Source organism: Chinchilla lanigera, unplaced genomic scaffold, assembly GCF_000276665.1.
Source record: "Chinchilla lanigera isolate Chin_1 unplaced genomic scaffold, ChiLan1.0 scaffold00052, whole genome shotgun sequence".
NCBI classification, from domain to species: Eukaryota; Metazoa; Chordata; class Mammalia; order Rodentia; family Chinchillidae; genus Chinchilla; species Chinchilla lanigera.
The window spans coordinates 10,920,161-10,933,891 of NW_004955453.1; the positions used below are offsets into that span (position 1 = coordinate 10,920,161).

General features: G+C 37.4%; 1 protein-coding gene across 1 annotated transcript in view; it reads right to left on the bottom strand.

Annotated features, from left to right (window-relative positions):
- The window catches only part of Acsl3 (acyl-CoA synthetase long-chain family member 3), a gene marked incomplete at its 5' end in the record, with an annotated part of 47,564 nt that overhangs the window by 3,738 nt on the left and 30,095 nt on the right, over positions 1-13,731 (bottom strand). Inside the window, 8 exon segments of the mRNA XM_005395491.2 lie at positions 933-1,090; positions 2,868-2,982; positions 5,841-6,032; positions 7,077-7,151; positions 8,881-9,053; positions 10,825-10,964; positions 12,139-12,210; positions 12,636-12,759. Coding sequence (XP_005395548.1) covers positions 933-1,090; positions 2,868-2,982; positions 5,841-6,032; positions 7,077-7,151; positions 8,881-9,053; positions 10,825-10,964; positions 12,139-12,210; positions 12,636-12,759 — 1,049 coding nt within the window.

A 13,731-nucleotide genomic window follows, 5' to 3' on the forward strand; every position in this document is an offset into this window, starting at 1 on the left:
ATGCCTGTCAATTATATCTCAATAGGGGCTGGGGATTTAGCTCAGCGGCAAAGCGCCTGCCTGGCAAGCACAAGGTCGTGAGTTCGGTTCCCGGTATCGGAGAAAAACCAAAACCAAAACCAAAACAAACAAAAAAAAATTATATCTCAATAGAGCTGTTAAGTCTGGAAGAAGCAAAAGCTATATAACACTTCATTTACAATGTTTCAGTATTGTATCTTACTTAGAAATTATATAGGTTTTTATAGAATATTCAGTAATTGATTAAATTTAGCATCAGTCCAAGATTTTAGGGTACCTAAAAAAATGTCAGGAACTATCTTGAAGGTGATACACTCCAAAACAAAATCAGAGTTGAAATCAAAGGCCAGAATAACATCTCCCTTTCATTAAATGGAAATTTACATTTTTCATAACCTTATATCCAAGGAGAATAAAACCATGTATTTGTATTATACTTACTGCTGAACTAAAACAAACAAAAACCCAGCTATTTTTATTAAGCTAACCACATTAAACTGGTCTTGGACCAAATAAAGAAACAACAGGACACAGAGTACAGCACATTACCAAGTAAACTAACAATATATACAATTCCAAAAGGATACCTGGACCTTTCTCTGTGGGGTAGTATGGCCAGAAAACTGAGCAGGGCTTGAAGTCAGCTACGTGGAGAAAGGGCCAACTCAGAAAACAGGCTGAAAAGATGAGGGTATTCCAGACAGGTACACATGTTTGAACCGAGGGAATGGAAGACTTGTACGTCCTACAAAGGGATTTGAATGGGAGATGGCTGAGGGTATCTGTGCATCTACTAATGGCAGAAATGGTCTCTGAGTGGGAAATGTTGCATCTTAAGCCTTGTAAGAAGTTAAACTGATGTTAAGTTCTCTTACTGTCCCACTTCTCAGAACGTTTCACATAAAACTCACCTGAAATAGCAGCTTCAGAAAGCACTTTAAGGACCTCATTTTCCATTTCACTACTGTTACACAGCTCCTCCCAAGTCCCTTTAAGTCCTTTCTTTCGAGCTAGTTCTGTTAGTTCCTTTTGATTTGGCACAACAAATCCAATGACGTAAGAATGGTAACTACAATAAATGAAAAATAACTTAGCCAAGGAACAGAATATTACATTGCTTTAAAAAGTCACTGACTATTCCGACATTTAGTAAGGAACTGCTGGGCTGGAGATACAGCTCAGTGGCACAAGCGCCTGCCCTGCAAGTGCAAGCTCTTGAGTTCGATTCCTGATATCAAAAGAAAAAAGAAGAATAAGTAAGGAACTACTATTTTTTTAACAATTCATGTATACTTGGTCCTGAAATACTTATTTCATGCAACACCCAGCTTTACTGTATGATTCATAATACAATCTAGAGCTTTGGCAGAATTCCGTGGTGCTAAAATAAACTTCAATCTGACCATGACAAATTTCAAGTATGTGTAACTATTGTGAATACACCAGGTATATATATACTTTTAAAAGAAAATTACAAATATTTAGCCACTGAAAAAAAAATCAGTACATCACAGATAGCAACAGGTTAAGAAAAAATAAAACCTAATATAAATCAGGTAGTGTAGCCAAAGAAACTTGGTAGTAAACCAAAACAGCCTTTTCCTTTGGATGTTATGAGAATCTGTACTGACACAGGACCTCTGAGGATGCCCAGAGGCAGATGTTTTTCTGAAGACCATAAAACTTTAGCCTGAAGAAATGGCAAGAGCAATAGGAAGAGAAGGACAGTGTTAGTTATTATAAAACTAAAATCTAGATCTGTAGCATCATTAAAGGAAACACTAAATGCCTTTTTAACAAATGGTCAACTTTATTTTTAAAATGTTCCTCTCTCAAATACCACCTCAATGTGCTTATCTGCATTCCTACCTCCCCTACCTGCTCCAATTTTGTTTCTCCCACCTTTTCATAGATTTTTACACCCAGCATTAGTTCTTAACCTGAACTACACTCTTTCTATTCCTTGGTGACTTTTTTTTAAGAGCAGAATCATTTATAAATCAATGCACAGGTAATGCCTATACAAATGTTCCCAAGTCCAAAAATCTCTAAATATCTCATCCCCAAGCATGTCTGTAAGGGGTTCAACCTGAAGTTCATCTTAAACTTGGGTTATACCTTGAAGTCTAATTCTAAATTATTATTTTTTCATACTTGTTTTTATTTTCACATAGTAAGTGTCAACTGCTGAAGAAAGTCCTATGCTTACCAACAAAATAAACATCATTATCACTGGAGTATAATTAGTTAGAGCAATACTGTTATAGAAAATGTAATCAGAGTTCTAATCTGAAGTTTTAATTTCAGATTAGAAGGCACCCAAGTGGCACAGCACCATTTCCCAAAACTGGAGTTTTAGGATTTTAACTCTGAGCTCTCCTTTTCAGCTGCCTATATCATCATGGGCTGTGGTGTTATGGGTTCCAGCCACAACTTAATACAGTTTCAGGTGGGGTGCTCTCAGCTCTTCCTCCAGGGCTTAGGAGGTGAAGGTTGAAGGCAAGGCAGTAGGTACTGAACAGCAGACGGCTCACCAACACTTCTTCAGTCTGGACTGTTCTGTGAACCTACGCATAGCTAGCTAGGAAGTAAGATTTTTATTTTCAATTCTATCACAACAGACATACAGAGAGATGTAATAAAGCAGAGAAGAGACATGGAAAATGATGACGGAAAGTATCAAAGGAAAAGAATCACCTAATGTCTGTGAGGAGGAAAAGGTTGGTCCCAGGCATCACAGAAAAGGAAGCATTTTTAGAATGTTTACAAAGAGGCCCGTACAAGGTGGAAACCTTTATGGCATACTCAATGTGCAAAGTACAAGTAGCACAAACCCCACTTCTTACCTGTTTGCATATGCACAAATGTTATCTATCAGCGGGAGATTCTTCAGAGCTGCCTCTACTTTCCCAAGAGAAACATACTCTCCAGCCTGTAGTTTTACAAGGTCCTTCTTCCGATCTGAGTGAAACAAAGAAAGGCGGGGAGAAGAAAGCGTTGAGAATATTAGTAACACCCTAGTACATGTAAACACTGGCCATTTACTAAGTACCTTAAAACTTTGCTAAATTATCCATAAACTGTTATACTAATATTAAAAGTATATAATAAAATTAGGCCCTGAGTTTTACTTCAAGTATATTCTGCTCCACAGATAGTACTGTATCCATTAATACTAGGAGGTGAAGATGTGGAACACGATCAGCGAGCCCACATCTGCCGGAGAGAAGCACAACACAAAACAGGTTACTTCTCCCAATACAGTAGCAGTGCGTGGCAAGACTCTCCAACCTGGGGCTCAGGAACTGTTCCTGCAGGTGAGACCTGAGCTGAGTCTTAAGGGAACAGTAAGAGGCACCCAAGTGGCACAGCACCAGCAAAGGCCAGCTCAAGCAGGAGGGAAACACATGAAGTAAGTGAAAAAGTGCGTGATGGTCTTGTAAAAGAGGCACTTTGAACTGAGCTCCTAGCAGACATGAACCACTTAATGTTTACCCCCTACTCGGGCAGGCTGTTCGTTTGCTTTTTATCAATTTGTTTTATATCTTTTTTTGCATATTTTTAATATTTAAAATAGACAATTTGCCTTTGAGGTTTGTTTCTAGTGAAATCCATTAAGTTCTGGTTATATTCTTTTATTAATTTGTGCTTATTTTATTTGTGAAAAATAATCTATAATTTTGTGCTATAATACATAAAAACTCTTATCATAAGTACATTACATGTAATTTTTATACTCTCCAGAACTCAAGGAGTTTTTTACAATACAAAATGGACACCTTTGGGACACCAAGACTGAGTAGGAAGGAAGTGCCCACAGATCCACAAAAGAAAAAACTGAAAGCGGGTGGGATACTAGCATATCAGAGAGGAAACATCTGTGTTGTGAAATGGAAAATCAAAGTCTCATTACTGCCAACTACTGAAAGACAGAACTTAAAAGAAGAAATAGTGAGAGGTCAGTGCAGAAGACAACTGTGGCTGGAGGCTATCCACTAAAGGCCAGCCTTCAAGAAAAAGATGAACTACTCACTCAAGGGATGAACAGCTGTGCTTGATATTCTAAATAGGCATCAATCGCCTTGGGGTGGAGGACAAACCTCCTTAATCCACCCCTTCCAGGAAAGTCCTTGTCTGGTCCCTGTGTGCTTGTTTCCCCATTTGATCTCCATTTAATTAATATTACCCAAGGCACTATACCTGTTGTGTACTTATTGGTTGATCATAGTTTTGTCCCACCTCACACCCATCCTGTGATTTTCTACTGGATCAGTATTACCTAAGCAACTATACTTATAATCTTATTAATTGATTATAGTTCTGTTTCACCTTAGGCCCACCTCACCTGGTGGTTTTGCTCAATAAACACTTTTGAGAAGCGGGGTTGGGGGGCAACTAACTTTCCAGGCCCCCTTCTGTCCCTCAGACAGAAGCTTTCTTTCTCTTAATAAATTCTTCCTACTCTTAAAAAAAAAAAAAAAAAAGAGGAAATGAAACTAAAAAAATTCCAACAGTGATCAATGATTATAATAGTTCTATGTGTGATATTAACAGAATTGACCACCATCTAATAAGCTATCCTATAACCAAAAAGCAAGGAAAAAACTATTATTATAAACTATTTACACAACTTCTGGATCTATCAATATGGAACTTGTTTGGTATTTATTCAAAACAAGGGGTTCAAAAATCATTTACAACTTGGATTAGGTCTAACAGACCAAATATTTGAAAACTACGGGGGAATGAAACACCACCTAGGACGTCCATCATCAACGTCTTCATCACTACGTTCAGTGGGGAGACATTTTACTGAAATTACACCCCACAGAAAAAAAGGAAAGACAATACCATAGTGTACTGCAAAAAAAATCTGGAAAGAGACTAGGTACCACTGCCCAGATTGTAACGTTGCACTGTATAGTCAATGTTTTAAGATACATCACACACAGAAAATTATTTAATAAATCTGATAAAACTGTCATTTTAATATTTTCTATTATAGTATCTCATAAAAATTAATGAAAACTATGCAATTTTTGGTCATCCTATATTTAAATAACTGGACCGCTAAGTGATTAAAAAGTATTCAACAAGCAATCGAGCTGGCAGAATCAGGTTAGTTATCACAGTGCTGGTGAGAGGTGCCAGGGAAGCCCGGCTAACAGGATATTCTTGCAGAAGTGTTGCAGAGAGGCAGGCCTAACCTGCAAACAGTAAGAGGACAGAGAGAGAAAGAACACGACTGTAAGGCCTACCTCATAAGCTAAATCAGTGGATGTGGGATAGTAGTAGGAACTGACTGCAAGGGAAGAGGGCTGCATCTCCTCCCCAGTGTTCGCTCAGCATGATGAAATACAGATGCTATTAACTGAAAAGAGGCCTCAGGCAAAACCACACAAGGTTATAAAGTTCTTTTTTCCCCATATGGGTTGTAGTATTTGAGTTGCCAGGTTTTCCTTTGTTTCCTTGGGCAAGGCAGAGGGCTAAATTCAGATAGGAGAGCCCTGCATAATAACTTATGTCAAGCACTTCAAAAACATGACCATTCTCTCTCTGCTTGAGCAGGAAAAAAGGCAAATGTGACTTAACAGCAATTAAAACTAATACTGCTGATGAACACCTTTTGACATCTCATGTCAAACCTCATCAATTCCTTACTAAAAGTTTCTGTGTTCCAGCAAAGACAAAAGAAACCAACACCAACACTACACAAAGAATCTTTCATTATTATACAGCTTCTCTGAAGACTAGTATCTCTAGCACAAAGCTACCTGAGGATCATTTCCTTTCAAAAAAAAAAAGATTCAGTGACTGACCAATAATCTTCAAACAGCCATCAGGGTCAAACTCCCCAATATCTCCAGTACAGAGCCACCTCTGCCCGTTTTCATCTTCAAAAAAGTCAGCTTTTGTTTTTGCTTCATTTTTGTAGTATCCCATTGTCACATTTCGGCCACCAATAAGAATTTCACCCCTGGGGTGTGGTTTATCAGTATTAAAGTATCCACCTAATAAACAGAATAATTTAGAGTTAATTCATTGCTTTTGTCACTATATGTTTACAACATGAATATTCAAAACTATTACTTTATAAACAGAAATATCTTATTTAATCCAATTAAAGCTTCCAAAAAGAAACAAGGCAAACACTAGGCAGACACTAACTGACCAAAACTTATCAATATAAAACAAGGGCAAAATTGTAGTTACTTAACCATAAGTATTTATCTTTTTCAGCTATTTCATCTATTATGGAAAATTATTACAACAACTACACAGGTAATTTTTTTTAAAGTTTCTGTAGTCTTAAATATCGTGCTCATAAAATGATAAAGTATTAAATAGTATATAACAAAACCAATCTTTGTAAAATCAAATTACCATACATTTAGATCTAATTTTACAATTTCAGACTGACTTCAAGTTTAACTTTATTGCACACTTTCACAAATTATGGCTAAAAGTAGTTAAAAAATTACTTTGGAGGCTTAGAATCTTTAATTTGTATATAGGAAAAGTATACCCCAATAAATCACACATAATCTGTATAATTTATTATGTTTATATATTTTAAAAGTAATTTATATCTTATACTGCATAAGCAACAAATCTTTATGAAACTACAATAAAAATTTCCTACTGGTAATTCTAGGTTGAAACCTTCAGAGAAAAGAAATTTAAAAAAAAAAAAAAAAAAAAGACAACAGAAACATGCATAAATCCTCATAGAAAAATATGTGTGCTTTTACAAAATCAAGTTACCATTCTTAATTTACTAATGTTATTCATTTAAGCAATTTATTAAGCTTCTGCCATAATTCTTACTAGTACTTACATAGTTAAAGCAAAATAAAAATTGTATTCTTCAAAATCATTTTTGAAACACAATATAATGCATCCCTATAGTTCTAGATACAACATTTTATAAAGAACAAAATGAGCACTTATGACCAATTTTATATTCTAAAATGAAGAAAATAAAGCTTCTAAATATTTCTAATTTTAAAGTCTAATTTTCTAAAAATGCAGCTGCAGCTGAAATAGTTTCTCACCTTCTTCCCAGTTCTTTAATTTGATTTCACAGCAAACTAATGGTGCTCCAACCCTGCCAGTATTGTAGTCCCACACTAAGATGCAAAGGGGGAAAGATGTGTTTGAGAACAGTAGGTAAGAGGTTGCGTCATTTTTCTAAGTTATTAAAACGATGACTTTCCCCAAGCTTAGAAAACCGCACAGAACCCTTAAAAGCACGGTCACAGGCTGGTAAAGCAGAGGCTGCGTGCTCTGCACAAGTACACTGTTTACCTATAGAGCTTTGTTCTTTTCTCTCTTTTTCTTAATGTGAATTACTTACTACCATTTTTTTTAAACCAAGAAATGTTTAACATAAATGTGAAATCTGCAGCAAAAAGAGGCCCACATTTCAGGCACAGCAAAATCTGACAGCCCTGTGAGGTGGGGCCTGCCTGGCTCTTCACTCCCCAAGAATCCTGACCCATCGCATGTCCCAACAGCAGAGCTCAGCTCATTTGTTGAAATAGCTGCTGGTCTAACAGTTTGCACCCCATCTTAAAGAATGATGGGGCACAATGCTTTACACCTATTCCCCTTCACCAGGCCTCCAAGCCCTGAAGGACGACTTCTCCATCCACTCCCTCTATCACCACTCCGGAGTGAAACACTGTAGCTCCCTCACACCAGCTTATGCTACCACACCCCCTTGAAAATTCATACCGAATAGCTCATCAGGCTGAAGAAGAGACCAACAGAGCTTCCAAAGACAGGAAATGAATCCCCACTACTAGGAGTTACTATTGCATTATCATTCAAACATCATTCAAATGTCAGAGAAAAAGCTGGTATTTGATACTTTAAAGACTGCCAACTATAAGTTATTAACTAATCACACATTTAGTTTCTTACAAACAAGAAATTAAGGATCTGCAAAAGAAACCACGTAAGTGTGTATTTGTGATTGCTTATTTCCTACAAATAAGGTAAATAATTCCCCAAACTATACAGAGAACATAACTAAAAAGCAGGAAGATAATGAAGGAATACAAAAGAAATCTGGCCGGGGCAGGGTGGCACATGCCCAGCCTGAACTAACCAGGGAGACCCTGTCTCAAAACCCCGAAAACCAAACAAAAAATAAATTTTTAAAAGCAAATGAAATAAATCTGATCTAAGAAGAGTACGAAGAAACACTCAAGATAAACTGGAGAAAATGCTCGCTTATTGAAATGCTCATTGTCAGTGAGCATCTAGAATATACAAAGAGAGGCACAGCTTTTTCTACTAAGTACTGGGAGGCAAAGTCACTCTGCTGTGAAGGGAACGTAACAGGACATTAACCTGAGAACCTCTGACCAGCTCTGGACCCTTCTTCAACCAGGACCCAGGGTGAACTCTGGCCATTACACAGTTGGAATCTAGTTTCTTTTTACACTTACAGAACAGCCAATAAATAGTTCGGGATCTGCGCCTTAACTCAACAACAAGGGGGAAAAAAAAAAAACGATTTTTCTACATAAAAAGAAATTCAATAACTGATGTGAGAAAATAAATGTATATAATACAAGCAATGCTTGTTACTAAGGCTTCATTTCCAGAATGTCAATTGTTAATATTACGTAGCACATAGTCTAACATGAAAACTTCTTTTAGATACATCTAATACATTCTAAAAATTGATTATCAATAACCATAGCTCCTGGAGTTTACCACTATTTTGCTGCACAAAAACCCAAACTACCCTTCTCCGACATATTTTTAGAAAATAATTCCTAGCCAATACTACGTCAGAAGCTGCACCCCACGGATCCTCCAGTCTGACATTTCCTGGGTGGCACTAACCTTCCGTGATCGTTCCGGCCCCCGTGGATTCAGTGAGTCCATAGCCCTGACCCACGGGACAGCAGAAACAGATGTTCATGAACCTCTGTGTGGTCGCGGAGAGCGGAGCACCGCCACACAGTAAAAGGCGAATGTTTCCCCCTAGCAAGCTTCGCACTTTCCGGAAAACCAAGCTAAAAACATAAGTAAAAATTCAGAGAATCACGGGATTTTAAAGCTGAATGGGGTATTCTGTATCTTTCCACTAATCTCAATTTTGTCACAGAAAAATTTGTGATTAAGTGACCCACCCAAGGCTGAACTGCAAATTCACGAACTTCTCTTGACTCACTGTTTGAATTTGAAATTTCAGTAATTTTACCATGTGAACAATATGATTTTCCTCACTTTTTATTTTTGAGTGTTGAGGAGGATCCTGGGAAATCTTGTGCCTTGTGCATGCCAGGCAAGTGCTCTACCACTGAGCTACATTCCTACCCCTTTGAGTCTGGGTCTTGCTAAAAGTTGCCCAGGTGGCCCTTGAACTTGTAACCCTCCTGCTTCAGGCTCACAAGCAGCTAGGATTATAGGTAAGCGTCATAACATCTGACTGGTTTGCTTCTAAAAACTTTTAATATTTGAATTCAACACTGATTCAAAAATTAGTACTTGAATTCAACATTGCCAGACTTAGTTTTATATAATAATGGAAATCCCTTGTTTGTGGTCAAAACAATTTGTTCTGCCTTATGTAAGTGCATATATACATAGATACAAGTACTACAACTAATTGTACAGTATAGAATTATATTAATACTGAACAACCTTATATCTTTAGAAAATTCACTGAAGGCAAATTATTTTATTTAATTACTTTATTAACAGATGCATGTACTTATTTGTAGTCAACAACCTGACCTTAAAATTTACTAATTCAAATCTGAAAGTATTTATTGTTTTTATTATCTATTTAAAAAGGAAAAACTTCAAACATCTAGTTGATATATTCCTGAAAACATACTAATAAAAAATTTCTTACTATCTCAATCGGAAGGACAAAGGGAGAGGGACTGGGTCACAGCTCAGTGGTATAGCACTTCACTAGCATGAGCAGGGCCTAGTTCTATCCCAAGCACTGGAAACAAAAAACTTTAAGAAAGATGAAAAGTAAGTGGCAATCGTTTTTAAAAATTACATTAACAGACTTTCCAGAACAACGAAAGTATCTTGCTCATGATAGATAACTAAAGGCAGGAAAATAACTTAGAGAAGTTCTAGATAGTGTGCAACATCTGAAAACTATATTCAATCCCCGTAACAATAATTTGAGTGTCATGTTTTCATTGTTTAGTTTCTAAATTATTTAATAATAAAATCACAATTCTACTTACTACATTAACACTATGTAAACCCAGGATGGGGTAGACTAGTCATTTACAACTTTAAGCATAACACATTTAGTCAAGTATGTTAATTTACATTCATCTTGAAGTAAATTTAAAAACAGAGTAAGTTTCCTGCAAAAATAACTAAAATCATCTAATTCTCAGAAAATATAAGCACAACATTAAAAATTATAAAATTAGAAGTGAAAATTGTCAAATTCTTATGTAGGATAGATTTTTAACATGTCCCCACTGGCTTAACCCACCCAAGGTACATGCATGATTGTCCCAATGGGTGTCTTGTACCACTGGTGGTACAAATGGATCTCCTTTGGTCTTTTTACTAACAAAACTAATAAAAAGGCTCCCGATGGGACAGTCATACATGGGCCACCAATGGTTCAAACCACCCTGCAGCAAGCCATACAGCCCCATCGTGAATATGTTAATATGTCAACTTTTAAAAATATACTTATTCCTTGTAACTGTCTCACTTTATTGAGCTGCTAATTTTAACGAAATCGTTCACTGATCAGGAGGACAGGGGAGGAGAGGGGGTTAGCACACAGCTATTACTCACCGGTCACACAGTGGAGTACTACGGCCTTTTGAAATCTGTTCCATTTTATAATTATAGGCCAGAATAAATAAATTCCGTTGAAAACTACTCATTTCATTCACTTTATTCATGACATTTTTGTAGATCCGATCCATGATTTCCTAAAGGTATAAAAATGAGTCATTATAATTAATAACTGCCTTAAGTATTTAAATCTTAACATCCAATTAACGTTTGTGTCAATATTAACGCATTTTAAGAGATATAGCTGGTCAGGACCAAACTTTATAAATAGAACCACAATCATTGTAATTTTAAAATGGAACTGCTGCAAAAAAGTGTAATTTTAACAGCAGAAATGTATTTTGGTTCACACATGAATATATTTAGGTACATAAAGGGAAAACAGAAATGCCTATAACAGGAATATACCATTATGATTATATTGCTTTGCTTGTTTATCTTACTGATTCTGAACTAAAAACTAATTTCACAAAATAAATCAACTATTTGAAACAGTTTTATAAAATCTCCTAACTTCATCTTATGAAGAGATACAGGTACCACATACTCTGCTCATAAAAGAATCCTGGCAATTTTCGTTTTGGGTTTGGTTGTCTTTTACTGCTATACCCAAGTACATTCCTTGTCTGCATTTTGTTTTGCTTGCTAGGCCTGTTACTAGGAATTACACTTCAATGGCAAATGGTAGTTTTTCCTCTACAATTCTAAGTTACATGTATTTCTAAGTGAACTACTGATGTGAAGAAGGACACTACCTCAGAAACTGAGTTTACTTTGGAATCACTGTAATCATGGGCATGTGAGCGCTCAAGCATCCAGCAACCACTCCCGACACTTCCCCTGCTGCCCGTTACTCCCAGCTCTCCCAGCCTAGTGTTCGGACGCCAGTGCTTCTCAGGTCACTCCAAGCTGCCACAGCCTCTCGGTCACCCTTTTTGGTGTTCAGGACAGACTTTCCCTGAGAACTCAGCACGTAATTTTACAATCTGTGTAGAAGAATGTTATCGCAAACCTTCCTCTTATCTCCTGCTGGGCTTCAAGTTTCTACTCATCAGCAAATATACACTACACCCTGAAAAATGATTTTAACAGAAGCTGTTTAGGGAAAAGAGTCAGTAATATCATATGAAAGTTAAAACTCGGTTGAGTGTTAATAGAAGATAAAACAAGAATGAATAAATCCTGTAAAGCTTAAAGTGGTATAAATAATCAATATGGGATAAATCCTACAGAAATTGCCTTGTCAACTGTGGCTACTGACACTTCCTTAAGAAATGGTCACTTCAGTCTTACGTAACAGTCATTTCTTACCGGAACAGCTGCCATCAGTGTTGGTTTCAACATGGAGGTATCCCCTTTGCTTCCTTTTTTGATTTTTGAAGACTGCAAAATAGAAAAATGATCCACATAAAAACTGAGTTGTCTTGTTTTGTAGTACTGGGGATTGAAACCAGGACCTTGCACTGAGCTACATCTCCAGCCCTTATTTTTTATTTTGACATAGCATTCCAAGTTGCCCAAGCTCATCTCAAATTTGCAATCCTCCTGCCTCAGCCTCCTGAGTAGCTGTGATTACAGGCGTGTGCCACTGGGCCTATCTACTGTGATCCTTATGTTTAAAATCCAATGGAAATCTTAGATTAAAAGAGCACATTATAAATGTATCATTTAATGTACTTACATTCTAACAGTCACTCAAAAGGTAAAAGCTAATTTTTAAATAACTTATCTTTACAATATATTGTCAAACTGACAGAAAAATATAGTGTTAACAGTAATTTCTTTAGTATTTTAAGTCAGACATTTACCTGATCTGCTAAAGTCTGTGGTGAAGAGTAGCCAATGCGGCATCCATGAGAAAGACAAACGAGCTCAGCACTTAATTCTAGAACATGAGCCAGGGGCAGATATCCAATGTATACATCTTCCTCTCTAAAAGAAAACAGTGACAGGAGAAGCAAAGGTCAGGCATGCTCTCCACCAAAGTGACTGCTACCTGGAACAAGCCTGGTGACACCTGGAAGGGCTCCTCAGGACACTGATCTGGGCTCCATGGTGGTCAAGAGAGAAAAAGAGGAGACAGAGAGATGCTGGGGATAGCAGCAGAACTACAACTCAACCAGCCTAACACTGAGGTGGTGAGTATTCTGGGAAGCAGTTCTTTCAAAACACAAAAGAAATCATTTAAGGAGAATGTCTGAGTTTTCTCTCCTTGCTGAGACAAAATACCTAACAGGCAAAGTTAAAGGGGAAAGCGCTATTTAGCTCAGTCTGTAGAGGCTTCAGTCCATAGCTGGCTGGCTCCAAGGCAGGGTGGCCTGGCGGACAGGCACTGCAGAGGAGAAACGGTTCATGACTGGCGGAAGTTAGCAAAGCAACAAGGGACAAGACAAGCCTCTTTCTGTCCCTTATATTGTATCCAGACTACTGGGATTAGAGTGGTGCCAAACCAATCAGTGGGCTGATTTAATAATCACACAGCCTTAATCCTAGTATTGCACCATGATTCAACCACACACTCTAGACTCAGTCACTTTTGAAAAAGACCTATCTATGACTGCATGAAACTTAGGGGACTTAGGGGAATATCGAGACATAAGCCATAAAGAGGAGATGTGGTCTTCAGAGGAAAGGGGCCACCCATCGGAAGAGCCCATTAGAACCCGTAAGTTCTAGAACCTGCCACAAATTTTATTTAAAAGCTGCCTGTTCTGGGAGTTGGCTGAATTATAATACCTTAATATGTAAGTTATACACGTGTGCTGTTATGGTTTGTGTCTGTGTGTCCCCCCAAAGCCTCACGCGGTCATGGGGCAGGCTTTTAGAGTTTGATTGATTATGGGTGTGAGAGCTACACCCGCCCTGGGGTGGGTAGTTTGCATATGTAAGGGAGAGGAAGAGGCT